At 50.8% G+C, this 27,668-nt stretch overlaps 2 protein-coding genes and 1 long non-coding RNA gene across 11 annotated transcripts in view; 1 reads left to right on the forward strand and 2 right to left on the reverse strand.

Moving 5' to 3' along the window:
• On the reverse strand, positions 1 to 27,536 carry LOC128314850 (serine/threonine-protein kinase MARK2-like). 4 transcript variants are annotated; one of them, XM_053218883.1, is made up of 2 exons: positions 26,982 to 27,536; positions 1 to 1,981 (listed from the first exon to the last, which is right to left on the reverse strand). In XM_053218883.1, the coding sequence occupies exon 2, from the start codon at positions 1,877 to 1,879 to the stop codon at positions 848 to 850; it is 1,032 nt and encodes a 343-aa protein (XP_053074858.1). In that variant the 5' UTR covers positions 1,880 to 1,981; positions 26,982 to 27,536; the 3' UTR covers positions 1 to 847. The 4 variants fall into 4 exon arrangements, with proteins under 4 accessions (XP_053074858.1, XP_053074857.1, XP_053074859.1 ...); XM_053218882.1 differs by lacking the exon at positions 26,982 to 27,536 and adding an exon at positions 2,018 to 3,694; XM_053218884.1 differs by lacking the exon at positions 26,982 to 27,536 and having other exon boundaries at positions 2 to 1,321; positions 1,424 to 3,680.
• The window catches only part of IQSEC1 (IQ motif and Sec7 domain ArfGEF 1), a 460,032-nt gene that overhangs the window by 283,981 nt on the left and 148,383 nt on the right, over positions 1 to 27,668 (reverse strand). The window lies entirely within an intron of this gene.
• LOC128314854 (uncharacterized) lies at positions 9,598 to 10,683 on the forward strand. Its single transcript, XR_008296989.1, has 2 exons — positions 9,598 to 10,087; positions 10,457 to 10,683. It is a non-coding gene; the product is annotated as an uncharacterized LOC128314854 (long non-coding RNA).

Below are 27,668 nucleotides of genomic sequence, written 5' to 3' on the forward strand. Positions count from 1 at the left end.
TATGACAATGACAAATCTACTTCATCTCAACCCCCGCAACATATATGCTGGCAATCATCCTCCACGCTTATGGCCTGCCCAGATCCATCTAAAGGGTCTCATGGCTGAGGTTTCATTAAACGGCAAGAAACGGCATATTCGTGGCAACAGCTAGCCCCTCAAGGTCCTGGAACCTTGAGTCCTAGAGTAAGTCTCCAAGGAATTCTGGCTCTCTCCCTAACCCCCTCCCAACCTGAGGGTATATAATGAGCTGCCCGTCACGACGCCAGTGCAGCTCTCCCTGCCCATGGACCTGTCCCCGTGCTTTAATAAAATCACCTTTTTGCACCAAAGACTTCTTCACGAATTCTTGCTTGGCCATCGGCTCCAGACCCACGAACCCCCCATCACTCCAAAACTTCACCACCTCTACCTTGTGCTTCCTACAACTCCAAATCCAGCAGGTCACTATCCCACCGACACTCCTCCAGCCTGTGAAGCTGTTCTGGATCTGGTCCCACCCGTCGCCCTGGCCAATCTCCTGTGCCATGTCCCCGGGCTTCCTGGAGCTCAGCTAGCTCCCTGCACTTAAAACGCAGGGAGGGGGCTCCTGGGTGGGCCTCAGTGGCTCAAGTGTCCCACTCTTGGTCTTGCTCAGGTCACCATCTGTTTTGTGAGCTGGAGCCCCGCGTCGGGCTCCGAGCTGATAGCACAGAGTAGACTTGGGATTCTCTCTCTGTCCCTCCCCCACTCGCACTGTCCCTTCTGTTTCAAAACAAACATTTAAGTCCCTTTAAAGTTAAAAAACAAAATAAAATAAAGGCACGGACACGTGGCTCTCTTATGGCTCTCATTTATTTGCATTTTTTTAGGGTTCTATTTTATTGGTTTTTTTGAATAAATTTTTGAATTTATCAAGAGCTTTGAGAACCTGATTTTTTGGCTCTAGGGACATCCTCCCTGGCTGCCTGCATTCACTGCTGGTGTTGGAGTTTGTGGCTGGTGAGTTGCATCTGGGCCCGGTAATCGTGGTCCCTATGCTGGTCCCTTCGGAGGTCAGACTACTCCGCTCTGAGGACAGGCCTGTGCTGGAACAGGTTGGGACGGAGCCCCAGCAATAGACTCTGTTTGGTGTGCTGATCATGGGCTGGATAGTTGTCAACGTGTACCACATGTTTTCAGTCTCCAGGGACATGAAAATCAAAGCACTGTGTTCCCTGTTTTCGATATTTCGTTCCGCGTCCCAGAAGACTTCCCCCTCAAACGGCTCAAACCCGGTGGCCAAGCAGTACCAAACCACCCCCAGGCTCCAAGCGTTTGCGGAAGGGGTGTCGTCCCTTTGCTGCAGGAAGAGTCGCGCAGCAGAATAAGGGGGGCTGTCCCAGAAAGTGTGGAGTTTGTAGCCAGCAAACTGGATGCTCAGTCCACCCCCCGTGTGTTTTACCTTCAGCTTCTTCTCAAAAAGCAGTGTCTCCAGCTTCCGATACCTGCCGATCATACCTTGTTGGTGGCAGTACTCCACAACCGATAACAGCCGGCAGAATTTGTCTGGAACCTCCTCCGTCCCTTGGCCACGGTGCGTAAATTCATCACACAGGTTGTCCCTGCTTACATATTCTGAAAGGAGAACTAAGGCTTCCTTGGTGTTGATCACCTCAAGTGACACGACAATACTTGGGTGACTTGAGGTCTTCATATTCTGGGCTTCACGACAAAGTCCCTGGAGGCCAGCGGGGTCCTTCTGGGTTTTCCTGATGAACTTCACATCAGACTGCTTCCCGGTTAGGATGTGCGGGGCCAGCTTCATCGTGGGGATGCTGCCCTCACTGGTGGTCTTGGGGATCTCGTAAATACAGGTGTCCTCCTCACCAGCGGTAATGGCCTTACGCCCCTGAAGCATGGTGACCTACTAACTATACTAACGCTAAATAATGCTAATTACACGGACTATGCTAACCAACAATACCAACCTACAAAATTTGCCAATACTAACAATACTATGCTTATGAACTATACTAACAATATGAACTATAGTAACAATATGAACTGTACTAACAATATGAACTATACTAACTGTACTAAAACGCTAACACAAAAGAAACAAATGAAAAACACACACACTCACACACACACACACACACACACACACACACACACAAAGAAAATGAAGGGAGGAAACGAAGAAAAATTGAGAAAAAGAAAAACTAAAAAAGGAGAAAAAAGAAAAAAGTAAAAACAGAAAAAGGCAAAAAAAATTGGGAGAGAAAAGGAGTAGAGAAAAAAGAAAAATGAAAATAAAAAACTAAATAAACAAAATGAAAAAAAGAGAAGTCGAAATCAAACTAGCTAGGGTCAAAGGCCGACAGGTCACCAAAGCTTCCTGGGCTGTAAGACCAAACACCCAGCCGAGCCAGGGTCTTATATAGACAGGTCTTGCCATGACTTCACAATGGGGCTTTGTGAGGGCACAGCAAGAAATGGGCCAAGTATGCAATCATGGCTGGGGATGTCTGAGACCACAGTGGTTTCCTCACTTTTTATTCCCAAAACCCCTTTACTCAATAAAAAAAAAAAGACCCCCAATGGGCTTTTTATTTGTTTGTGTGGGCTTTTCAAGATTGATATTTACTTTGTTAGAAATCAAAATCTATAAGATGGTTCAGTGGCCTTTCACTTCAAGTTTAGAAAACTGTAATTTTGGCTTGTATACACCTCGTAATGTCTACACTTAAAATACCCAGTTCCTGGTCTCAAAACGGTGCTACAACCTATAAGGAAATGTTGTGTTGTGTAAAACACGATAAGGCTCATTACTAACATCTATAAAGCTCAGAGGAAGATTGCTTTTCATCATATTTTCACTGATAAGGTTGTGAGGAGATTTCTCATCAGAAACCTTGGAGGCTAGAAGGCATGGGTTCATGTGTTTAAAGCATTGAAGGAAAAAAGCTGTCAACCAAGAATCCTACATTTGGGAAAACTGTCCTTCAAAAATGAGGAAGAAATGAAGACATTCCCAGATCAACCAAAGCTGAAAGCCTTGCCCTGATGACTGGACCGGCCCTGCAGTGAAGGGGGTCCTTCAGGTTGAAATGAAAGGGCACTGAACAAGTAACTCGAAGCCTTCTGAAGAGATAATCTCCGGTAAAAGTAAACAGACAGACAATTTTGAACGCTAGTACTGTTATCACTTTGGTCTGTAGCTCTACTTTTTGTTCTCTGTGTTAAGAGACTGATATATTTAAAAACCTAATTATTCATCTATGCTTTTGGACACAAGATGCATAAAGATGTAATTTTGTGACATTAACAACTGACAGAAGGTGGGGTCAGGGCTGTAAAGTAGCTGAGTTTTCATGTGATATTGAGGATAAGCTGGTATAAATTGACACTACAATGTTGTAACTTTAGGATGTTAAAAGCAATCCCATGGTAACCACACACAACCACACACACACACACACACACACCACAGAACATACACAAAAGGAAATGAGAAGGGAATTAAAATGTTTCACTACAAAACAAAATCAACTAAATGCAAAAGAAGATAGTCATGCAGAAAATTTGAGACAGAAAGCAATTAAGGCATATAGAAAACAAAGAGCAAACCACAGAAGGAATTCCTTCCTTATCAGTAATGACTTTAAATGTAAGCAGATTAAACAGATTAGTGAAATGGATAAAAACATAGGATCCAACGATCCGTTACCTACAAGGGACTCAGACCCAAAGACACAAAAAAGTTGAACATGAAAGGAAGGAAAAAGATAATCCATGCAAATAGCAGCCAAAAGAAAGGGTGGAGTGGCTGTAATAATACCAGACAAAACAGACGTTAAATCAGAAAATGTTACAAGAGACAAAGAAGGACATTTTATATGAATTAAGAGGTTCAGTACAGCAAGAAGAAAAAATGAGAAACATTTACACACATAATGAGAGGCCATTATCGACAGAACTGAAGGGAAAAATAGTTCTATAATAATCGTTGGAGCCTTCCATATCCCACTGTCAATAATGGACAGGACAACCAGACAGAAGGTAAGTAAGGACACAGAGGATTTGAAGAACACGACAGCCCAACCAGCTCTAACAGACGGGCATGGGACCCCACCCAACAATAACGGCACGCGGGACCTTCTCTGAGACAGTCTTTGCATTAAGTCACGAGTTAAATCTCAGTAGATTTTACAAGATAGATATCATACAAAGTATCTTTTCCAACCACAAGAAGATGAAGTCAGAAATGGGTAACAGAAAGAAGAGTGGAAAATTTAAAAAGCTGTGAAAACTGAAAACACACTCTCAAAGAACCAATGTGTCGAAGAAGAAATCACAGTGGAATGCGAAAATACGTAGAGGTGAAGGGAAATGAAACACGACGCGTCAAAACTCCTGGAAAACAACAAAGCAGTGGCGAGGGGGAAATTTATAGCTGTAAACGCTCACAGTAAACATCAAGACAGATCTTAAATCAACACCATAGACGTGCAACTTAAGAAACTAGAAAAAGCCAAAGGTAGCAAAGGGAAGGAAATAATAAAGATTAGAGCAGAGATAAATGAAACAGAGGCTAGAAAAACGAAAGAGAAAATCAATGGACCCAAGAGCTGGTCCTTTGAAAACACCAAACTGCCAGCCGGATTGCCGATGGAGGCAGAGAAGACTCAATGACCGCATTGCCACTGACTCCTTACAGACGTAGAAAGGGTTAGAGTGCTATCGGCAAGTGTATTCCAGCTAATTGGAGAATCCAGATACAATGGACCAATTTCTAGACCTAGAAAACCTACCAAGACTAAATCACAAAGAAAGAGAAAATCGGAAGAGATTCGTACATAACTAGGGAGGAGACTGAGGCTGTAATCGAAGATCACTTGACCAAAAAGCCCCGTGTCTGACAGCCTCAACGGTGAATTCTACCAAACATTGGAAGAATTGACACCAATCTTCTCAAACTCTTCCAAAAAATTCAGGAAAGAACACTTCCTAACTAATTCTATCAGGCCGGCATTGCTTTGATGCACCCTAAATATCTCTGGGCCACCTTCCAGTCACCAGAGGAGTTTTCTAAAATATCCAGCCAGATGAGTTATTTTCTCAGTAACAAAAGAGACCTTTCCCTTGTCTGTGGAAAGAGAGGACCAGCAGTGTCTCCAGAATCAGGCTGAACATCTATGGACCTCTTCTGAGAGCCTGTGTCCACATCGGATGGGCCACACGGCAGAGTGGACACAGCTGAAGCGGGGCAGGGGGTGGGGTGGGGAGGGGAAAATTCACGGAGGTAACCTGGGCTTCAGTTGGTCTGTCAGCTGCTTTGACTGCTTTGGGCATCTTTGAATACAACAAGCCATGTCCTCGTTGGACACGGGGAAAGGACAATCTATCTGCACATCCAGCCCTATGGGCTGGAGTCTCCCAAACGAGGCCATCGTTTGTTTTTGGCAACTCTGCTCCACCACAATATTCATCAGACTCCTGAGAAAGACGACCGATGAAGGGATCCATAAATGGTAAGACCATCTCGCACTTAGCTGTGTTTTGTAAAAGGGACATATTAGGAAACTGGGCCTTTAAGGTTTTGCTTGCACCCTGTTTGTGGAATGGTACGTGTGTCTATGTATGTTGTAAATGTGAGATAGTTTCTCTACCTCCGGGTGGTGGTTGTGAAAATGAATTTGTAAAAGTGCTCTACTTAGTCGGTTTGAAGGCAAGTGCTTGTAAGAACTGGGTGTCCTAGGGGCGCCTGGGTGGCTCGGTCGGTTAAGCGTGTGACTTCAGACCAGGTCATGATCTTGTGGTCTGTGGGTTCGAGCCCCACGTAGGGCTCTGTGCGGAGGGCTCAGAGCCTGGAGCCTGCTTGAGATTCTGTGTCTCCCTCTCTCTCTAATCCTCCCCCATTCACACTCTCTCTCTCTCTGTCTCTCTCTGTCTCTCAAAAGTAAATAAACATTAAAAAAATTAAAAGAAAAAAAAGAACTGGGCGTTCTAAAACTCAGAAAGATAGAAACTAACCCCAGGTGTCTTTCAAGTTCAAGTGATCTTGGAAAATATTTGGTACGAAAGCTGATGTAACGTTGTTTGTTTCGTGAAAATGGGCATAAGTCTTTAGAATTGCCAACATTAAATATGATAGTTTCACTCTGCTTGTGTTTCCTGTAAGTCAAACCAGCTGTTGGCGTTGTGACTGTCACAAAATGTGATGGAAAAGAAAAAGACGTTAGAGCCCTGTCCAATGGCTTCTGAAGCTTTACAGGCAAGCGAAGGACAGACAGACAGATGTAAATAATTTTAACAAATGTAATTAAGCCTACTTGAAAAAATAAGGGAAAAAATTCTGTATTTAGTGAAAGTGAGACTGGTTATTCAAAGAGGGAAAACTTGGGGTACCTGGGTGGCTCAGTCTGTTGAGCATCCCGCTCCTGACCTCTGCGCAAGTCATAATCCCAGAGTTGTGGGATTGAGCCCCGTGTCAGGCTCCAAGTGGAGCCTGCTTGAGATTCTCTCTCTGTGTGTCTCTCTGTGTCTCTCTCTCCCCCCCTCCCCCGCTTGTGCTCTCTCTCTCTCTCTCTCTCAAACAAAATTTAAAAAAAAACAAAGAGGGGAAAACGTAGGACAAAATCTGAAGGAATGCGAAAGGGAAAATTGCAGAAGGTTTGCGAGAAGGGAATCTTTCGAAAGAAATGCTATGCATGGTCGGGGCCGAGATTCTGGAGTTTCGCATGTAAGAAACAAGTTTATGAGGGCAGCGATCGACCGCCGGGGAAGAGAAGGGGGAGGCAGAGAACGATGTCAGGCAGAAGTTGAGCAGTGACACGTCAACGGAAGCCTTAGCCGACTCTCTGAGCAGTCCCGAAAGTTGGACTGCCCTTCGGAAGCATCCAAACTTAGGTGAAAGGGGCTGGCTCTTCGTAAGCGTCTTTGGATGTGACCAGCTGGGCAGCGGGCAATGCCCTTGGCAAGGCCGCTGTCAACAGTCTCGGCGGTCCCTGATGATGTCTGAGCGTCGAAGGCTGTAGGCAGCATTGCTATGGCTGGGAGACCTGGGTTCCTGCCGGAGATTCTGGTCAGCACATCCCAACACCCGTCACACGGACTCAGACCCATGCAGTGCCCTGGATGTCCTTGTCCAAATAAGTATGTATCAACGTGGGAGGTGACACGGAGGAAGAAAGAAGGGCCTGCATATCTTTTTAAAAATTCATCTTGTTGCAACGAATGAGTTTTAATATCCAAAGTACAGCGGTATAAGACTGGAATTTGGGTGTTCTCGCTGTTCATGTGACAGAGGCTTCTTAGATGATGGGTCCAAATTATCAACAGAGGTTTTTCTTTATCTTTAATCTGCCTAGTAAAACAAAGTTTCTATGTCTTGTCTTTGTTAGGTCTTTGCTTACTTAAGAAAGTTGAATCTGCTCAGTGTTAAGAGAGCTAAGGTTTGCTCACAGCTCCATTTACCTTGCTGTCTGCATTTACCTTGAGAATCTCTTCTTGCCATCCTGGCTAAATAAGTATCCTGTTTTGTAATGATCTGTAATCCTATTTAGGCACGTGTTTTGAAACCTTCTGGTATTTCACCAACTTCCAAAACCCAGCTTGGGAATGGAAGTCTTTTTGACGAATTAGGCTTATTCCCTGGTGTGTCAAATGACATGGGAGGCATCATCAAATAAGCGATGAGGAACCTTCTTAGGCTTTGTTGTATGGGTGATCGCTCTAAGTGTCCTAGAGATTTTATAAGATTCCTAAGGTTTTCATATGTCCTGGTATAGCGTCATCGCTTGTAATCCTAACTACTGAAGTATCGTGTGTCACAGAATCTCCCTGCCAGCTGCACTGCATTGACAAATACAGCTCTCTGATCCCTTCAGGATCATAAAGCTAAGCTTAGTAAGAATTCCCGGAACTAATGGGGAAACTGCTTTCAAACAGACACTTGTGTAAACATTGCTGGTCCTCTAATGTTTGCTCTTCTAAATTTCAGTCTGCCCATGACATTTGGCAGACGTTTGGTAAGTAATTTCTTCATAAACAGATAGGAAACATTTATCCCTTTCTCCCTACCTGGTACCACCAGAATTCAAAACTCTCAGGGAGTATTCTCGTACTTTCACGGCAGTGTATTTATTTGCAGAAGGTCGATACGAATCCGTTCTCCTTGCAACAGGACGCCACTGGAAACATTGGCCGTGTTGCCAAGGCTTTGACTGGAATGTCATAGTTGAGGGAGCTATGCCTAGACTCAGCTACAATCAGAGAGCTTTAAGGAGCTAATTAAGGTTGACTTTGCCGAGCCAAAGAAGCCCCTTGGAAAACTTGCCTCGTACCTTGCTTACAAAGTTTCCAGCAGCCCTACCAGGTGAATAAGGAAGGTCGTCACTTCCTGGCAGGTGCAGGAACCTCAGGGTATTTGGGGGATCTCGAGAAGAGAGGGAGCCACCCACACCTATAGGTATGGCAGGCAAAGGCTGATGGCCAGTATTTGGCTTGGCTTCTTTAGCCTGACAAGGCTGTTAAAAGTTCAATCTGACATTCCTTACGAAAAGTTCCAGCGAAGCAGATTGAACAACCAAACACCTGTATGACCAATCACCGTTGTGATGGCGCTTGTGTAAACAGGCCCAGCTTCAACTGGACAATTTCACAAACAAATGTGTCCTAATCTGGCTATCTTTGGTGGAGATGAGGGTGGTTTCAGACAGAGCGATTGTTCCAGTAACACACCTGTGAAAATGTAAGATCATAGTTCCGATGAACCGTCTTGGAGGGTTCGTTGGTTGTCTATACACCTGGGCTGGGTCCTGAATTCTTCTGGTTTCCTTGAATATCTGACCCTGACTCTCCAAACTAAGGTTTCCAGTTTTCTCCCACTGTGTTGACTGGAAGCACTGAGAGCGAACACTGCTTTTCCCTGAAGCCCCGCAAACCGAAGCCAGACCACCCGAGGTACACGTGAGAGTAAGTGGCCCGGTGATCCAAGGGCCACTCAGAAAGATCACCAGAGACACACGGATAGCTGAACAAGCTGATCGCAGCCATCCCGACTGGACAAGCTGCCATCGGAGCATCCAGACGTGGACGTGTTCACGGATGGGGACAGTGTCACGGGTCAAAGACAAGGAAGAGCTGGGTGCAGTGGTGACCCATCAGCTATCGTCCGCTGCGGAAGACGCCACAAAGTGGACCGACTGCCCAAGGGAACCATGCTGGCAGCCCGTCAAAGACTCCAAGACCCTCTGGAAGAGCTTCCGTGCCAAAGATAGACTTAACTACATATCAACCCCAACGTCCCTTGGAGGACCAAAGAGGAGTTAAGTAAGGAGTGGGGGTTTGGACACCGCGCTGGCATTGACACCGGCTGGAAATAGAATGAATCCTTACCCTAGAGCATCTGATGAAAGAAATAATTAGCCACATTCCTCGAAGCACCCGTTATGGGAAAGATGCCACTCTCCAGTGGATCCAGAAGTATACTGCGGGCTCCGATTTCAGCGAAATGCTACAAAAGGCAACGCTTGTGCGAAAAACAATCCTAAGACTGGGTGCCCACAAGTTCTCAAGGGTGTACAACTGAGACGCCCCAAACCTGGGGAAGACCGGCACGCAGCCTTTCTAGGCTTGGAGTGCTGCTAATAATTCAGCGTGACAATGGAGTGACAACCACAGCGTCCAAGGCCTTGGGCATTCAGTGGAAATCACACGCTTCCTGGAGACACCGAGAGAGTGGAAAAAGGGAAAAAAATGAACTTGGCAAAGCTCTGCCAAGAAACCCACTTCACTTGGGAACAACCCGTGCCATCTGCCCTGCTTTGGGAAAGAGTGGTCTCTAGAAGAGGGCTTGGTTTCAGCCCCTGTGGAATGTTATATGGAAGACTTTCTATGTTCTTTTCATGACCTAGGAGTTGCTGGCGGGGCTCCCACCAGCGATTTGGATACTATCAGGTACATCCAGGGCCTGACTTTGCTTCCGGCAGGCTGATGTACCTCACAGATGTGTCTTCACGCTGCCTGAGTCCCTTGGTGACATCCAAAGGTGTCACTAAAGATGTCACTAAAGACCTGAAGAGCGGGAGCCCAGAGGACCAGCTCCAGCCTCACTGGACAGGTCAGACCCTGCGAGGTGCCATTGACCCCCCACTCCCCCGAGACTACAGGGAATTGAGCCGTGGATTCACACTTGAATGACAAGAATCCACAGGTTCCCTACACCTGTCAGCAGGGAGGAGGTCGAAAGGGACCCTGCTCAGACCAGTGAGCCTGTGCCGGACCTGAACCTCTGACGCAGGGGAACTGGTGCAAGGGAATCAGGCCATGAGGACAACATGCTACCTATTGTTCTCCAGTACCCCTAAAACCCTAGACACAACATGGTACAGGAACTATCGACCAAAGTACAAAAATCCCGGTAATGCAGAACATTCCTTTCCACCCCAACGTTTCCACTAGTCTCACCCCAGTCTTCACCCCACCTCAGCAGGAAGTAACGGCCGCGGCCGGGTCGTGGTCCCAATACCCACAAGAATGAGGACGGATCAAAAGACCCTGGGGACTGAAAAGGGTAACCAAAGGGTTAGCAGCCGCAACTTTGTACCCTGACCTTTTTCCTTCGCCACTAAGTACCCCTGACTCTCCTCCTCTAGGGAGGTGGATGTGAGGCTCGCCCTCCTGCCTTGCAAGAATAAACTCTTGCTTTGCTTTATACTCCGTGTCTCAGTGATGGTCTTTATGCGCATCAGGCAGATGAACTTGGGTCCACTACATACGGCAGGCACTCAGTAAAGACCGCTGAACCCACGTGGACTCTGACGCTTGGAGAGTTCAGTGTCTGGTCCGTGGTGACACAGGTAGGACGAGGAGAAGGGTTTGATTTCAGAACTGTAGTGCCTCTACTCCCATCCACAGTGCTAAGAAGTTTCTGCTCTCCTCCCAAGGCCACCTGCTCAGCCCTCGGCACAGCACCTCCGTGGCCCCAGCCCCGGTCCCTGCCTTGGAGCCAGCTCCCCATTCCGACCTGGAGGTGACGGACAGCTCAGCCCTGTTTACCCAGCGCCACCAACATCCCAGCCTCATCTGCCAACTTTGGCCATTTTCATACCACCTCGCACACAAAATAAATCGCACGCTCCCACTTTGGGTTTGGGGGGAGAAAAGGCCCAGTCAGTTAATTACAAAGGCTGCCTCGCCTTGGCACGGGGTGGTGGGAGAGGTTCACAGGAAAACGGATTAATTTGGACTCATTGCTTTCCCTTCCACGTCCTCGTTCCAATTAAGACAACACTTGTAACCAAGCCCACCTTCTCCAGAAGCAGCCCCCACACTCCCCAAACAAGCAGTCCTCAGGTTTCACTGGCTGGCTGCTCAGGGTCCCGAGAAGCTTGCTGGGACCTTTGGAAAATGCCAGTCAGGGTTTTAGGATTCTTGTGCCAGGGGTGGGGGGTGGGGGGTGGGGGGATCTACGGGAACTGCTTGGTTCGGTGTTTCTGAGCTCACACTGGTGAGCTGGGCACAGCCGAATACTGGACGCTGGCCTGCTTGGACAGAGGCTGGGTGTCCAGGCTGCCTGCTGGAATCACGCGGGAAGGGGGCAAAATTCAGAGTCTCCGGCCCCGCCCCCGACCCTACGGAGTCAGACACGTCAAGGACAAGGCCTGGAAATCTGTACCTTCCACAGGCACCAAGGACAGGACCTGGAAAGGCTTTGGGTGGGAAGTCTCAGATCTGCATTTGAAAGCCGTGTTGTCTAGGGAAGCTGTTCAGCATTTCTCTACCCCAGTCTCCCAGAGCTCAAACACTGGGGCGCACCATAACCCTCGTGAACGGGTGGGGTTGGTTGTACAGGTGCGGCGAGGCCCCGACCCACGGCGGACACTCATTACGTGGTACTGATTCCTATCAGTGAACATGACTGTGTTCGTTTCAAGGGGTTGATGAGAAGCAAAAGGTGATGCCTTGGTGCTGCGGAAAGTCCTTGTGCCTTAACTACAGCATCAGCACTGGCCCCGGGCCCTCCACGCAGCTAATCATTCCTTCAGACTCCAAACTCTGCATCACTCTTCTTGTCCCACCTCCCCCCGCCACCCCCACCCCGAACCCCCTGAAACCAGTAAATCATTATCATTAGAAGGTCCAAAGTTGGGAGCCTCCACAGGCTCCTTCGGAATGGAGTGAAAACCAGACGCACACCCCCCGGGAACAAGGGAGCCAAGTCCTAGGTCTGCAACATGGTCAAAACCGAGTCGTTTCGTTTGTGGAAAATGAATACATCTGAGTTTGCACCTGTCTCGCCCGGGGAAAAGGAGCGCGCGCACCATCGCAAACGGGCGTCTCCCGGCAAAACCCGTTCCCTGCTGCTCCGGGAGGCTCAGACTGCCAGAAAGGCTGCGGCCTTCAAAACCTGTTTCATGCGGTTTGTCCATTTTTGGGCTGTTTCAGCTGTCCCATTCTGTTGGAAGCCTGGTTTTGAACATCAAATGGGTTGTGTTTCTCCAGCAAATTTCAAGGAATGCCAGGGGATCCTGGAACTGGGTCCCACATTACAAGCAGATGCTCCCTTCACACCTGAATCTCCTCCCCATGACCCCAGAACGTGTGGGTCACCCCTCTGCTTTCTGAATACAAAAACGGGGAGGGGGTTGGAGCTCTTTCTAGGGATGAGAAAATGACACGTGTTTCTCTTGATGTCAACATTGCCGTGGCCAATGAACTTGCAGTGCAGGGGTAACACTCGGAATGTCTAACCAGATGGGCCCGTTAGCACCTGTTGTGCCCAGAGGGCTGTGGCAATGGAGGAAAGGCTGGGAGAGCCGTCCTAGCTGGCCAGCAGCCTTGCAACGGCCTCCCACTCTGTCCCGGCTGTTGCAAGCACGGATTCAGAACATGTACCCAGATGATGGAGCTGGAAGTTGCGGGAAGCTAACTTCCTGTCAGTGTGCAATGGCTCAGGCAGCGATGAGCCCCCATCCCTGGGAAGGTGCAAGCAGGAGCTGATCCTCTAGCGGGGACGTAACAGGAATGCTGAACTACACGGTGCGCTCTGCCTCTTCCATGTGGTACAGCTCTCACGACCACGTGCTGGGAGTGAGAATCCCACTTCATGGACTCACAGACCCTTCTCCCTTCTGGAGTGCGTTTCCACAGAAATGCCGTGCACAGACCTGCGGCACCTCCCTGCATCGTCCCCGTGGTCCTGGGTGGCTACCATCCACCATCCACGCCAGGCCTGGCACACGCTGCCTCACTGCGAGGACTGGGCCACGCCTCACTCAGTCGTTGACATAACTGGCCGCTTCTGAGAAGGCGCTGTATCGAGTCACAAGGGTTAGCAAACTAGTTCAAGGTAATTTATGACCCTGGGATGCTCGGGTTTCTAAATACAACAGACCACTACAAACTGCAAAAGCTTCAAGCTCTGTCCCCAAGGGAGACTGCCCGGCCCAGCCCGGGGCAATGGTGCTGATGCCAGGTGGGCAGGACGAGCTGCCACACTAGCAGGCCTGGCTGGCTTAACTCACTATGAGCCCCAGGGAGGCACTCCTGGAGGCCTGGTGAAGACCGCTCCCCGCCCCCCCTGCTTCCCCCCCCCCCCCCCCCGCCGCCATTCTTCCCTCCCTTGTCTCTGGTATGCATGAGAAGGTGATGAAGATTTTTCTCCTGCGCTGTGATGGCACCGAAACCACAGTGCATTCGGGGGTGCTACATCCTAGTTGGCTTCTCTTTTTTAATGCTAATAATATTGATTTTGGGTACAGTGGATCTCAGGCGAGGGAAACTCCAGTAAGCGAAAGCCGACTATAGCCAAACGTGGCTCATATTTCTTTTTCCCTCAGGGTTGGCCGGTCCTGCCTGCCTTTCCATCTGCCCAGTACTGGCCTTGAACACCCGGAATGGCTTCTCTGCACGCTCTCCTGTGGGCTGCCTTCCCGCCTTGGTGCTGGCGCCCAGAGCTTGAGACCCATTTCTGACTGCAAGAGGACTGTGGTCTCTGCCCTTGCTCCGCTGAGCTCTGGCTGCCGCCTGCATCCAGCATCCGTTCCCAGCACCCCCCGTCCCGGCTCCAGGCCGAGCTCATCTGGGGCCTGCTACCAGGTACAGTGACCCTCCCCTTCCCTTGCAGACATCAACTGTGAGTCAGCACTGAATGCAGGTCCCCAGTACACCATACCTTGCCAGCCTCACCCTCAGTGCACACTCCCAGCTAGGAGTAGGGATTCGGGGTGAGTGAGACACAGCCCCGTCCTCAGGCCTTGGCCTTTCTGACTCAGGAGGCTGACATACACATGCACCAATGAGGGACACAAGTACACTGTCTTCTGTGACGGGGGGAGGGGGGTGAGCCTGGGAGAGCCCAGAAGAAGCCTGGAGGGCTTCCTGGAAGAGGTGGTGCCAAAGGTGTGCGATGTTCCATATGATCTCCGCAGTCCTTGGGTGTAAACATCCCAGAGAAAGACACCTCCATGGGGACTGTTGAGTCTATTGCTACCGGCTAGGTGGCATTTGGTGACAAAGTAACAAATGGTCTGAGCTTCCTCTGCTTAGTCCTGGATTGTTGGGGGTCTGGTTTCTTCAGGGCGACAGAGACACAGCCATGGCTGACTGTTCTGGGGCCTGGCTCCTGCCTTGCTCCTCTCTCCAGAACACGGGACACTGCGGTTGACCCCTAAACAGCTCTGTTCCTCCACCCCCCTGTCTCCGTACCCTTTGCACTATGATGGGGCAGCTCTTCCCATCAGGGGTGGGGTCTAGATCCTCCCGCTTTGAATCTGCGCTGGCTCCGTGACTTGCTCTGCCCGACAGAATGTGGTGGAAATGATGCCGTGCCAATTTCAGGCGTAGGCCTCAAAGAGCCTCGTGGCCTTGCGTGCCCACCCTCTCGGGACCCTGGCAGAGCCCAGCAGAAGCCCAGGACCCTGGCAGAAGCCCAGACGGCCTCCTGGAAGCATGGGACACGTGTAGCCTACTCACCACCGCCCCAGTCGCCCCGGCCAACAGCCAGCCGGCAATGAGCCGACCCCTGCCATTGACCACACATGCTTGAGGGAGCCCGGAAGACCTGCCCGACCAGCTAGCTGCTCAGCTAAGTCAACAGTTGGTGCAAGCCGCTACGTTTCGGGGTGGTTATTCCGCAGCAGAAACTAACTGATCCCGGCATCCCAGCATTCCGGGCAGGATGCACAGGCTGCAGGATCTATAGGCAGAGGCCTGGCTGCAGACAGATGGACTGGCCGGCCTCGGGACCGTCACCTGGCCCTCATGTTTGCTGTCACCTGGGTTCCGCTCTACAGCTAGGATCTACAGTCAGCACAGTTACGACCAAGGTATAGTTGGCCCGGGAGTGGCTGCGCCTAAGCCATCTGGCCTCCTCTACGGTTTCCTGGACCTACCCAGGGCCTTCCAGCCGCTTTCCATGACACTCCAGGTGAAACCCAAATGCCTCACCATCCCACACGATGCTCCCTACTCCCACCCTGCCCCCAGCTTTGCGCCTCTCACTGCACTCCAGACACACCTGCCTCCAACCCCTGAGACCCAACCTGACCTCCGGGCCTTTGCATGTGCAGCTCTCCTGGCTAGCATGCTCTTCCCGGATACCCGCACGGCTCCCCCCCGTTTCCTTCAGGCTCTGACCCAGTAGGTTTGTTAAACAAACCCGAGATCACAGATCATTCTTCCCGAACGGCCTGTGTCACTCCCTGCACACCCCTCCCGCTTTATTTCTTTTCAGAGCAATTAGCACGACTGGGTGCAAAAGTGTCCACATTGTGAGACATCCAGTGGGAGCCAGCGAAGGTTAGGAAGGGGGGGTGGGATGCTGAGAAAGACGTCGGCGTTGGGACTTCATAGCATACAGCCACTGGCTGGGAGCCGATGTGTCCTGAAGCAGCCTGGCACCCCCACTGCCAGACAAACAGCAGAGACACTGTTGGCGGTGCTTCAGCCACATGTATGAGCCGGTATCGCACTCGGCAGCACAAGCCCAGATTTATGGCCATGGCATAACTGCTTACAAGTGTCATGCAGGTGACACATGTTTGTCAAAAACACCTCGTCTTGATGTGGCCAGAAAAGAAAAAAATGGGGAAAAATACAGATGAGCAGCTCCCGTGGAACACAAGAGGCTCACGCAAAGCAAGGCGTTCCCTGGCTCCGGCATTCTGAAACCCCTTAATCGAGGGCCCAGCATTTAGGGCCGTTCTCAGAGTTTCTAGAGCCTACAAAAGAGAGAAGTCTCTAACTGGAGCTGGGACTCCCCGGCCGCAAACAGGAGCAACACCGGCTGGCCTGGCTCAGCCTCGGAAGCCGGGGAGGGCACCCTCCAGGGCCAAGGAGGCCCAGGGCAGGCCCAGACCCACCATGGATCCAGGGTTCAGGGACAAAGCTCTTCTGCACTCCGTGAGGGGCCCCATGGCAGACCCATCCCCGGGTCCTGGACCAGTCACCAGGAGGGAGAGCTAGGGCCTGGTCGGGTCCAAAGTGGACCATGCAGTCTCGGGTGGTGAAGAGCGTTGATCTGGAGCCTCATAACGGCTTTCTGAGCCTCAGCTGTCCGCATCTATAAGATGAAGTGTAAAAACATTGTTCTCCTCACAGGGTGGCTAGGACCCCACGGAAATGCTTCAGACCGGGCCCCGAGGCACATCACAAATGCTGCCGAAGTGAGTTGTCATCCACATCATCAGAGGCCATGACTCTGCATCACTCAGAGCAAGGGTGGAGCCTTCCCGGCAAGGATTCGACTCTGTTCCAGGTTTGAGGGTGCTGGCGTACTGCTCCCAGGGCACCACACACAGAGGGGGTCAAGGAGCCGGTGGGGGAGTGAGGAGGGTATGGGGATTGTAGAACCGTCAGGCTCCGTCAAGCGGCTAAAGACAGCAGGAGGGGTGAGGCAGGGTGAGACGCAGAAGGTGGCAGGAGGTTTTCAGGCCGCCCATGACATTTAGCACAATGGCTTTCACACCGGCTCAGGGGAGCCCATGGGATGGAAAAGGAAACGCAGGCTAGTCATGTCGATCCTGGTCCAACCGACAAGCCCCAGGTTCCTGGTCCACCCTCCGAGCCCTACGTGCACTGCCCATACAACCAAGAGGAAGGAACACAGAACCCCGCCTTCAGAGAGATCGGAGACAGACTCCACGTTGGGGTCACCCAACACGGTCGTTGTGTGGCCATTACAAACTCAACCCTCCTCTGTGCTCCTGTTTCCTCATCCTCACAAAACATCCATGGATGGGGCGCCTGGGTGACTCCGTCGGTTAAGCGTCTGACTCTCGCTGTCAGCCCAGGTCACGATCTCACCGTCAGGGTAATCGAGCCCCACACATCGGGCTCTGCACTGACAGCATGGAGCCTGCTTAGGATTTTCTCTGTCTCTGCCCCTTCCCCACTCTCTCTCTCTCTCCTTCTCAAAAAACGATAAAGAAAGAAACATAGAAAAATAATCCATACACGGCTACACAGGGCCTCCTGGGGCACCTGCACGTACCAGGGATCGCAATGGTAGAAAGAGGGAGAGGGGAGAACACGCGGACAGCAGGCATGAATGACTGCAGGTGTGCTACAAATGATCCGAGATCTGAAGAGCTCAATACTTAGGAGTTTTAAAAAGGCTTTCTTGACATGAGTGACTGGAGAAAGGCGGCCCAGTTAGTAAACGGTGCTGGGACATCGGAACCCATTCCAGACACATTAAAAATCTATATTTGAAAGAGAGAAGTTGAAGAGGGGGATATTCTGGGGGAATATCTTTGCAAACTTGGCGTTGGGAACAATTTCTTTACCAAGGTGTTAAAAGCTCAGCAAGCATAAAAAAAAATCGACAGGTTTGACTGCAGTAAAATGTAAATTTCCTTTCACCAAATGACGGGTGAAAAGACAAATCACTAAAAGTATATGTACAACTAGCAAAGGATCAGTATCCAGAATACATAAAGAAGTCCTACAAATCCACAGGAAGAAGAGAGGCAATGAGCAAAAAGACCACAGCAGGCATGTCGTAGAGGAGGAAACGGAGTGCACAGATGAACGCGGGAAAAGCTGCCCGATGTCACGAGGATGCAGGGAAGTGCAAGGTAAGGTCCCCGTGAGAGATTTCACATCCATCAGGCTCACAGTGAGGAAGACATGTGACATCTGACAGCACCGAGGGTCTGAGAGGATGTAGATCAGCTGGCACCCACGGTTGACGAGTGTGAAACCTGGTCTGGCCACACTGAAAACCGCTTTGGCCTTTTCTTGTTAGGTTGACCAGTCCCATACCTTAGCACCCTGCAAATCCACTCCCAGGAGCCACACAAGGCACACCCAAGAAGAGTTCGTCGCAGCACTGTTCGCAAGAGGAGGGGGAGAGAGGAAGTGACCCAGATACTCACTGACAGGGCAATGCAAAAAGAATTGTAGCACAGTCCACACCATTTCTTTCCACACCGGTGACAGCAAACTCCAGCTACACAGCAGCACAGCTCAAGCTCAGAGAGAGGGAAATGTTGAGTACAAAAATGCAAATTTTAGAGATCTACATACAGAGAGCAAGTTTTTAGAGCTTGAGAACAAAGAAGCAAATTAATGTTTAGGCTTATTCAGTCGGCCTGTGAGCAAGAGAATGGCAAACAAACAAACACCAAATTGCAGAGAGGGGTGACCTCCAGGCAAGGAGAAGATGGAAGTGACTGGGAATGTTCTAGTTCTGGAGTTGAGCTGCGGGCCCACGGAGGTCCATTGTCCCACCATCCTTCATAATGCACGAAACACACGAAGTATTACAACAGAACAGAGGCAAAGGGGAAAAACAAGAAGAGAAACATGGTGTGGGTCCAGACACATCCACTATGATTTCCTTGTCACAACACATAGTTGACTGTTTTCACGTGGTGTCACGGGGGGTACCAAGAGTTCTGTCGAGAGGCCAGAGCGGGAAGTGAAAGGACAGGCAATTGGACGAGGGCATTCTTCCCTCTGGGCCTCAGTTTCTCCATATGCAAAATGAGGGGGTGTACCAGGAGTGGCAAATGGCTGGCGTGCATAACCCAGGTCTCCCCTTCCTCACCCGCTGCGGACACTACTCATGGATTGCAGCACTGTTTCACATGGAGCACAGACACGCAGCGTTGGGCTCCGCAGCTGGGCCCTGCAGCCTGCCGGGGATGCCAGTCTGAGAGGGCACACTAAGTGATACCTATGTGCTGATCTGGAGAGATCCAGATCCCTCCCGCTGTGGCCTGGAAGGTTCTGAAGCCTCACCAGCAGGCACTAGCTAGTCTGAGAGGCAGGGGCCCTAGGGAGGAGCCGACTGGCTTTGGAACTGACCCTAGTCCGGAACCTTGGCAAGCGTGCAGCCATCAGTCTTCTACACTGCCCACGCCTGTGGCCTCTGCTCCGCCGCGGGGGGGCCCCTAGCCCCCCCCATCATCTGACCAGAGCCCGTGCTCCCATCCGTCGGGTTGGGCAGTGCTCACGTCCTACTCTCTGCGGGTGACTCTGCTGGACCTGAAAAACGGCAAGACGGGCGTAGTGGCCAGGCGGAGCTCAGCATCAAACACTAGCCCAAGAGCCGTGGAAGCGGCCCGCCGTGTGCAGATATTCAAAACCAGCTCTCTGGGCAGGAGGAGGGCATTCCTTTCACCACCGCCTAGGCCTGCCTGGGCCTGCAGGCCTTTGCTCCTCTGCTCCCTTCCATACCTGCCCCCCTGCCCCCGCCTGTCTCCTCTTCCTCCGCTTCTGGTCCCAGCTCACAAGACTTCTCCTTGGTTGTGCTATTCCATCTACCTCCCACCCCCCCCCTCCCCCCAGTGAGGGCTGACGTCCCTTCCTCTAGACAACCACCACACAGAGGTCAGCTTTTCTGAGGAGAGCTTGTGTGCTGGGTCTGGTCCAGTTTCTGTGGGTGTCTGTCCCCTCCAGTATGGGGAGCCCAGCAGGGTCCACCTCACAACCCGTATGAAAATAATACCAGCAAACAGCCACAATTCCTTGGAATCAATGGGCTCTCCGCCGAGAACTGTCCACCTACTGCCTAAGCCGCACAGCCAGTGAGGTTGGCAGTCGGGGAATGGTACCTCCCTCCCTATTCCAACAGCGAGAAACTCAAGGGCCACAGAGGGGGGTGACTTTTCCAGCATCACTGCCCACCCTCCAACCTTTGGGAGGCTGAGAAGCTTTTCTGTCATGTCCCATCAGGGCCCTCAAACCCCAGGAAACACCATCACTTCCCCCGAGAGACATGGTTGCCGTGCTGTATTGACCATCGAGCCCCTAATCATGGAGCATCTGGTTTCATCCTGGTCCCTGAGGATTCTTTTCACAACAAGAGCACGCGGAGAGACATCATACCCAGGGACGTGATGCTTCGGCGATTCGTCTCTCTTTCATTTTGTTCACCTGACACACGTTTTAAATGACTACTGGGCTGTGTACACAGGAAGCCTTGATTCACTAGAAAGAACCGTGGTGGGTTTTCTTAGAAGACAAAGTCAGGGAAATTTAAGCATGCCAGACGTGTCCGCAATGAGCAGAAAGTGGAACAAATGATTCTGCTCCCGCTGCTGTTCCGGGAACACAGCTAGCCCACAAATACACACCAACCAAACCCTCGGGATCATAGCCTGCCACGATATCTCACGTGTGAAAGGGCCTTGGAACGCCACTGTGCATCGTTATCACCAATCCTCGGACCCCAAGAAGCGAACACCATGAGCTTGCAAAGGCACTCCAACAGGAACGCTCACTTGTGTTCCCAGGAATACACACAGACGCCAGATATTTACTTCTGGTTCCAACTTCTCCTGGGTTCATCCTCTTTCAAGTCCTGGAAACTCTGGGCACCACTTCTTGCCCTACAATCCCTCCATCAGATCCCCCCATCGCCCACTCTCCCAGGAAGCTCCCCCCACCTGGACACCTCCAAAATCTCCTCAAAGCCATCTCTGACTCCCCCTCTTCCTTGCCTCCTCGCTGGCCTCTTTACACTAATTTCTGCTACAACGATCATAATGGGTTCAAATGCTGCTGCTTGCACACCTATCTCCCCCATCACGGGGCAGGTTGTGGGAGCAGGGCGCAGGGCTGATGTACCCCCTTACCTCCAGCCCCTCAGCATGGGCCCGGGCACATTGGTGGGGGGTGGAGTAGGGCCTCAAAGAAGCATGATCTAAATCCCTGGGCTCTGTTTTCCTCCAACTGAGAGTGCAGTGAAAGAGCTCTAATGACAAAGAAGGTAAATTCTAGGTATTCTGAACAGGGATCAGGCAATCCTTTCCTGAGTACTTCACAGCGAAGCCAACACCTCATTGGTGAGTAACTGTCAACTGCCCAACAGTGGGAGTGAAGAACTTTCCCAGCAGAGAGAGAGTCACAGACAAAATGTTGTATAAGGAGGGAGGGAGCAACGTGTGGGTAAGGACCGAAAGGCCACTGTTGCCTCAGCAAAGCAATGGGGCGATGGGCAAGAGTTCATGGATTATGGGTATCGGGTAGGTTAGGATGGGTTACGCTGCCTAACACACAATTCTCTAGATCTCAGTGGCCTACAATAACGTTTCTTTATGTCTCAGACTACATGCACATGTGGCTCTCCTTCGTCTCCTCTCCCCTCTGCACTCAGGTTGACAGAGCAGGCTGTCTCTATCTGGAATATTGCCATCGTCGTGGAAAAAGGAAAAGAAAAGTGGTAACTTACTCACTGGTTCTTAACGCGTGTGCTCACATCTGTTTCCACTGTTCAGCAGCCCCTCTGCCATGCCTGAGGACAACATGGGCCGTGCTGTATAATCCTCCAACCGAGCAGGGCACTTGGATACAGGGCACCGAATGTGGGGGAGTGGTAATCCATTTCCACACCGTGCTTATGATTTTGACGTCTTTCCTAGGATCAGTGAAATCTGTTGAATAAACTGTTCATTTCTAAAAATCCCTCTGGCTGTAGTGAGAGACACAGATTGGAAATGGGCAAGGGTGGGATTCGGGAGAAAATTCAGGAGGCTGCCTCAGTTTCCCAGGCAAAAAGAAGAATAGTGCTTTCCACTAGGGTCATGGCAGTGGAAATGGGGAGAAGCCAAGAGATTTAAAAGATGGAAGGGTCTAGTGATGTACAAAGAGGAGCAGAGGTGAGTGAATGTGTGACCCCAGAATGGCCAAAAGATACAGCAGGCTTGGCTTCGCATGTATTAAACAGTTGCTGGCTCCCATCTTTGGGGAGGACCAGCTACTCTATTCTCTGCCTGTCCTTGGGCTGTCTATGTTCTCCTAAGAAATCTCCCTTCTTGCTTGAAAAAAAAGGCTGAGCTAAATAAAGATGGGAAGACAGGGATGTGGTGAACAGCCGAGTGAGCCGACAAATGAGTGACACAGTGACCAGGGGTAATTCATTCAATCTCCAAGTGTTCGAAAGAGGTGAAGAAAAGACACTATACTCAACCGGAAGAAAGAAAGTCCTCCACTGGGCATGCCTCAAAGGATCCCTCATCCTCTAGTGACACATCAGGCATCTTTCTTCTTCCACGGGGCTATGACCAATTTCGGCTATAACAGAAGAAAGGGAGTGGGTGAGAGAAGAAGAAGGGAGGGACAGGGAGGCAGAGGAAGGATGGGCTCCATGGACTTTCATAGCAACTCTATAGAACCCTTCCTCTCCTCCGTGTGGCCTCCCTCCCTATGCTTCCTTTTCAGAGTTCCAGACTTGACTTTCTTTGGTGGGAGGGCCTGGGATTCACAAACACCTCAAAAGAGAATTTCTGTAGCAGGAGCATTAGGCCACCTTACAGGAACTTAGAGCCTTGGGGTCCACACAGGCACAGAAAGCCGCGGGGTCTCCTCTGCCCTGGGTGTTCTCATTAGCCAAGAAGTGGAAGTTCAGACACAGAACTGTATGAGCACCTTCCTCCTGCCCCTCCCTGACCCATGTTCCCAGTGCACCTGGGCCGATCAGCTCGGGAAGGGGCCACATCGATTCCTGTAACCCGCCTGAGCCGGAGCTGTCTGCACGCTCAGAAACCATCGGCTTCCCATTAGGCAGATCAGTAGCTTGCACTGGTTTCCAATTGTGTTTCCAGAAATTCATCTCCCAGCCACCTTTTTAATTAACCCCCCTCCACCACACCTGGGGCACAGATAGATCACCCGCCCTGGGCCACCTCTGCAGACCACAGACCACGAGGCTCCGCGAGCCACAGGGGAGCTGCAGGTGTGTTTAAAGCTGACCAGCTGCTTCCCGGTCACCGCAGGAGCTGACCCTGCTGGCTGGATGCCATCCAGTCTGTCCCCTGCTCCTCGCTGAACCCCCGTGGAAGGGGCTGGGTCCTCCCTCACAGAAAGAAAGCACGTGATGAGAGGCCAAGGCACTGTCCTGAGTCCCCCAGCTGGCCAGAGCTAGGACAGATTGCACCTTTGAGGCAGGCAAGTGGCAAAGCGCACCCCAGTATGCCTGCAAGGACAATGGCTGGTCTGGCTGGCAGGTGAGCAGATGGGCCAGCAGCTGTGAGGTTCAGGTGCAGGCAAAGGTGGAGGTAGTGTGGATCCCAGGAGCCTCTGCTTTTCCACACCACCTGGGTCTCCTGGTATGCGCAACTGCTCACCTGTCTACCCCTCCGGGGCCTAGCACCCCATCATTGTCTCCATCACTGCGTGCATCCCTGGTGCCTGGCACATAGTAGGTGCTCAGTAATGGCCGCTAAATGAGCAGTAAATACTTGCCGCACTTTGCCCTGGGCAGTGTTCCCAGAGCTTCTCTAAATGACCTTATTTCAATTTCACAGCTGTCCTGGAGGCGGGCATCACTACTGTATGCATTTTATAGGTGGGAAGACTGAGGCCCTGAGGGTTAAGTGACTTCCCCAAGGTCACACGGCGCGTCGGCGGTAGAGCTGCGATCTGAACTTGACTCTGGAACTGCACTCCACGCTCCCTTACCTATTCCCGGAGGCCTCAGCTCTGAAGGGCAGGAACTGGGGCCTGTGCCCCATGGAACCTCCACCATATATACCATCATGTAAACGTGTTTGCTGAGTGAAGAAATGAGTGAATTATGCACTCCTTGTCCTTTAAGACACAGTACAGTCAACCAGTCTGCTGGCACAAATCTGGAGTGTTTCTGGTCGGGGATGAAGGGGAGAGAGGAGTGAATCTCCTGGGGGACCCAGAGGTGCACAGTCCCCCCTCCCCTCCCCCCCTCCCCCCCCCACCCCTCCTCTTAAGGCCTCTCATCAGTAGTTCCAACTCGGGGGGCTCATTACTAGGGACGCCTCTGGATCTCCCCACCTCCTTGCTCAAAGGGTCTGTTATATTGGGTTCTGCTCATGTAATACAGAGGGCGCAGAGCAATAATTTGGTTTTATGTGGTGTCTTAAGACTTTCCAGTGAGATAAGTGGACTACTGTTGACCCAACATCTGGGCAAAAAGAGCCTGCTATGCCTGGTCATCCAAGTCAGCTTCTGGAGGTGGCCAAAGTGAGACATGAAGGGAAGGGGGCCATGATGAGCCGGTGCCCATTTGGGGGTATGTGTGTGTTTTTTTTTTGGGTGGTTTTTTGCACCCCCCTAGCACCTGGGGCCAGTGAAGCAGTGAGTTCTGGAGCCAGGGCATAAGGGAAGGAGGGGGACGGATGGGGGTGGAGGGTGGGTAGGGAGAGCTGGGACATCCAACCGCTGAGGTCTGGTCACCAGTGGGTGCACAGGAAAGAGAGGGTGATAGCCAGAGTGTTTCCACCCAGCTCATTCCTTCCCCACCAGGTGGGCAGTCCCTGCAAGGGGACCCGGGGCTCCCACTGCCCACACGCCATTGTGACCCACTCCCGGCGACCCCGCTGCCCACACCCCATTGTGACCCAGCCCCGGGGCTCCCGTCTGCCCACACCCCATTGTGACCCACTCCCCGGGCTCCCGTTGCCCACACGCCATTGTGACCCACTCCCCGGGCTCCCGTTGCCCACACGCCATTGTGACCTACCCCCAGGACTCCCGCTGCCCATACCCCATTGTGACCCACCCCCGGGGCCCCCGCTGCCCACACGCCATTATGACAATGACAAATCTACTTCATCTCAACCCGACGGCCCGCAACCATATTGCGTGGCAATCATACTCCAAGCTTATGGCCTGCCCATATACATCTGAAGGGTCTCATGACTGAGGTTTCATTAAACGGCAAGAAACGGCATATTTGTGGCAACAGCTAGCCCCTCAAGGTCCTGGAACCTTGAGTCCTAGAGTAAGTCTCCAAGGAATTCTGGCTCTCTCCCTAACCCCCTCCCAACCTGAGGGTATATAATGAGCTGCCCGTCACGACGCCAGTGCAGCTCTCCCTGCCCATGGACCTGTCCCCGTGCCTTAATAAAATCATCTTTTTGCACCAAAGACTTCTTCACGAATTCTTGCTTGGCCATCGGCTCCAGACCCACGAACCCCCCATCACTCCAAAACTTCACCACCTCCACCTTGTGCTTCCTACAACTCCAAATCCAGCAGGTCACTATCCCACCGACACTCCTCCAGCCTGTGAAGCTGATCTGGATCTGGTCCCACCCGTCGCCCTGGCCAATCTCCTGTGCCATGTCCCCGGGCTTCCTGGAGCTCAGCTAGTTCCCTGCACTTAAAACGCAGGGAGGGGGCTCCTGGGTGGGCCTCAGTGGCTCAAGTGTCCCACTCTTGGTCTTGCTCAGGTCACCATCTGTTTTGTGAGCTGGAGCCCTGCATCGGGCTCCGAGCTGATAGCACAGAGTAGACTTGGGATTCTGTCCCTCCCCCACTCGCACTGTCCCTTCTGTTTCAAAACAAACATTTAAGTCCCTTTAAAGTTAAAAAACAAAATAAAATAAAGGCACGGACACGTGGCTCTCTTATGGCTCTCATTTACTTGCATTTTTTTGGGGTTCTATTTTATTGTTCTTTTTGAATAAATTTTTGAATTTATTGAGATGTTTGAGAACCTGATTTTTTGGCTCTAGGGACATCCTCCCTGGCTGCCTGTATTCACTGCTGGTGTCGGAGTTTCTGGCTGGTGAGTTGCATCTGGGCCTGCTAATCATGGTCACTATGCTGGTCCCTTTGGAGGTCAGACTACTCTGCTCTGAGGACAGGCCTGTGCTAGAACAGGTTGGGATGGAGCCCCAGCAGCAGACTCTGTTTGGTGTCCTGATCGTGGGCTGGATAGTTGTCAACGTGTACCACATGTTTTCACTCTCCAGGGACATGAAAATCAAAGCACTGTGTTCCCTGTTTTCGATATTTCGTTCCACGTCCCAGAAGACTTCCCCCTCAAACAGCTCCAACCCGGTGGCCAAGCAGTACCAAACCACCCCCAGGCTCCAAGCGTTTGCAGAAGGGGTGTCGTCCCTTTGCTGCAGGAAGAGTCGCGGGGCAGAATAAGGGGGGCTGTCCCAGAAAGTGTGGAGTTCGTAGCCAGCAAACTGGATGCTCAGTCCAACCCCCGTGCGTTTTACCTTCAGCTCCTTGTCAAAAAGCAGTGTCTCTAGCTTCTGATAACTGCCGATAATACCTTGTTGGTGGCAATACTCCACAACCAATAACAGCTGGCGGAATTTGTCTGGAACCTCCTCCGTCACTTGGCCACGGTGCGTAAAATTGTCACACAGATTGTCTCTGCTTGCGTATTCTGAAAAGAGGAGCAACATTTCCTTGGTGTTGATCACCTCAAGTGACTTGACAATACTTGGGTGACTTGAGGTCTTCATATTCTGGGCTTCACGAAAAAGTCCCTGGAGGCCAGTGGGGTCCTTCTGGGTTTTCCTGATGAACTTCACATCAGACTGCTTCCTGGTTAGGAAGTTCGAGGCCAGATTCATCGTGGGGACGCCGCCCTCACTGGTGGTCTTGGGGATCTCGTAAATACAGGTGTCCTCCTCACCAGCAGTAATGGCCTTACGCCCCTGAAGCATGGTGACCTACTAACTATACTAACGCAAAATAATGCTAATTACATGGACTATGCTAACCAACAATACCAACCTACAAAATTTGCCAATACTAACAATACTATGCTTATGAACTATACTAACAATATGAACTATACTAACAATATGAACTATACTAACTGTACTAAAAAGCTAACACAAAAGAAACAAATGAAAAACACACACGCGCACACACACACTCACACACACGCACACACACACAAAGAAAATGAAGGGAGGAAACGAAGAAAAATTGAGAAAAAGAAAAACTAAAAAAGGAGAAAAAAAGAAAAAAGTAAAAACAGAAAAAGGCAAAAAATATTGGGAGAGAAAAGGAGTAGAGAAAAAAGAAAAATGAAAATAAAAAAATAAATAAACAAAATGAAAAAGAGAGAAGTCGAAAACAAACTAGCTAGGGTCAAAAGCCAACAGGTCACCAAAACTTCCTGGGCTCTAAAGACCAAACATCCAGCCGAGCCAGGGTCTTATATAGACAGGTCTTGCCATAACTTCACAATGGGGCTTTGTGAGGGCACAGCAAGAAATGGGCCAAGTATGCAATCATGGCTGGGGATGTCTGAGACCACAGTGGTTTCCTCACTTTTTATTCCCAAAACCCCTTTACTCAATAAAAAAAAAGACCCCCAATGGGCTTTTTATTTGTTTGGGCTTTTCAAGACTGATATTTACTTTGTTAGAAATCAAATCTATAAGATGGTAAAGTGGCCTTTTCACTTCAAGTTTAGAAAACTGTAATTTTGGCTTGTATAGACCTCGTAATGTCTACACTTA

Source organism: Acinonyx jubatus, chromosome A2 (genome assembly GCF_027475565.1).
Source record: "Acinonyx jubatus isolate Ajub_Pintada_27869175 chromosome A2, VMU_Ajub_asm_v1.0, whole genome shotgun sequence".
NCBI lineage: Eukaryota > Metazoa > Chordata > Mammalia > Carnivora > Felidae > Acinonyx > Acinonyx jubatus.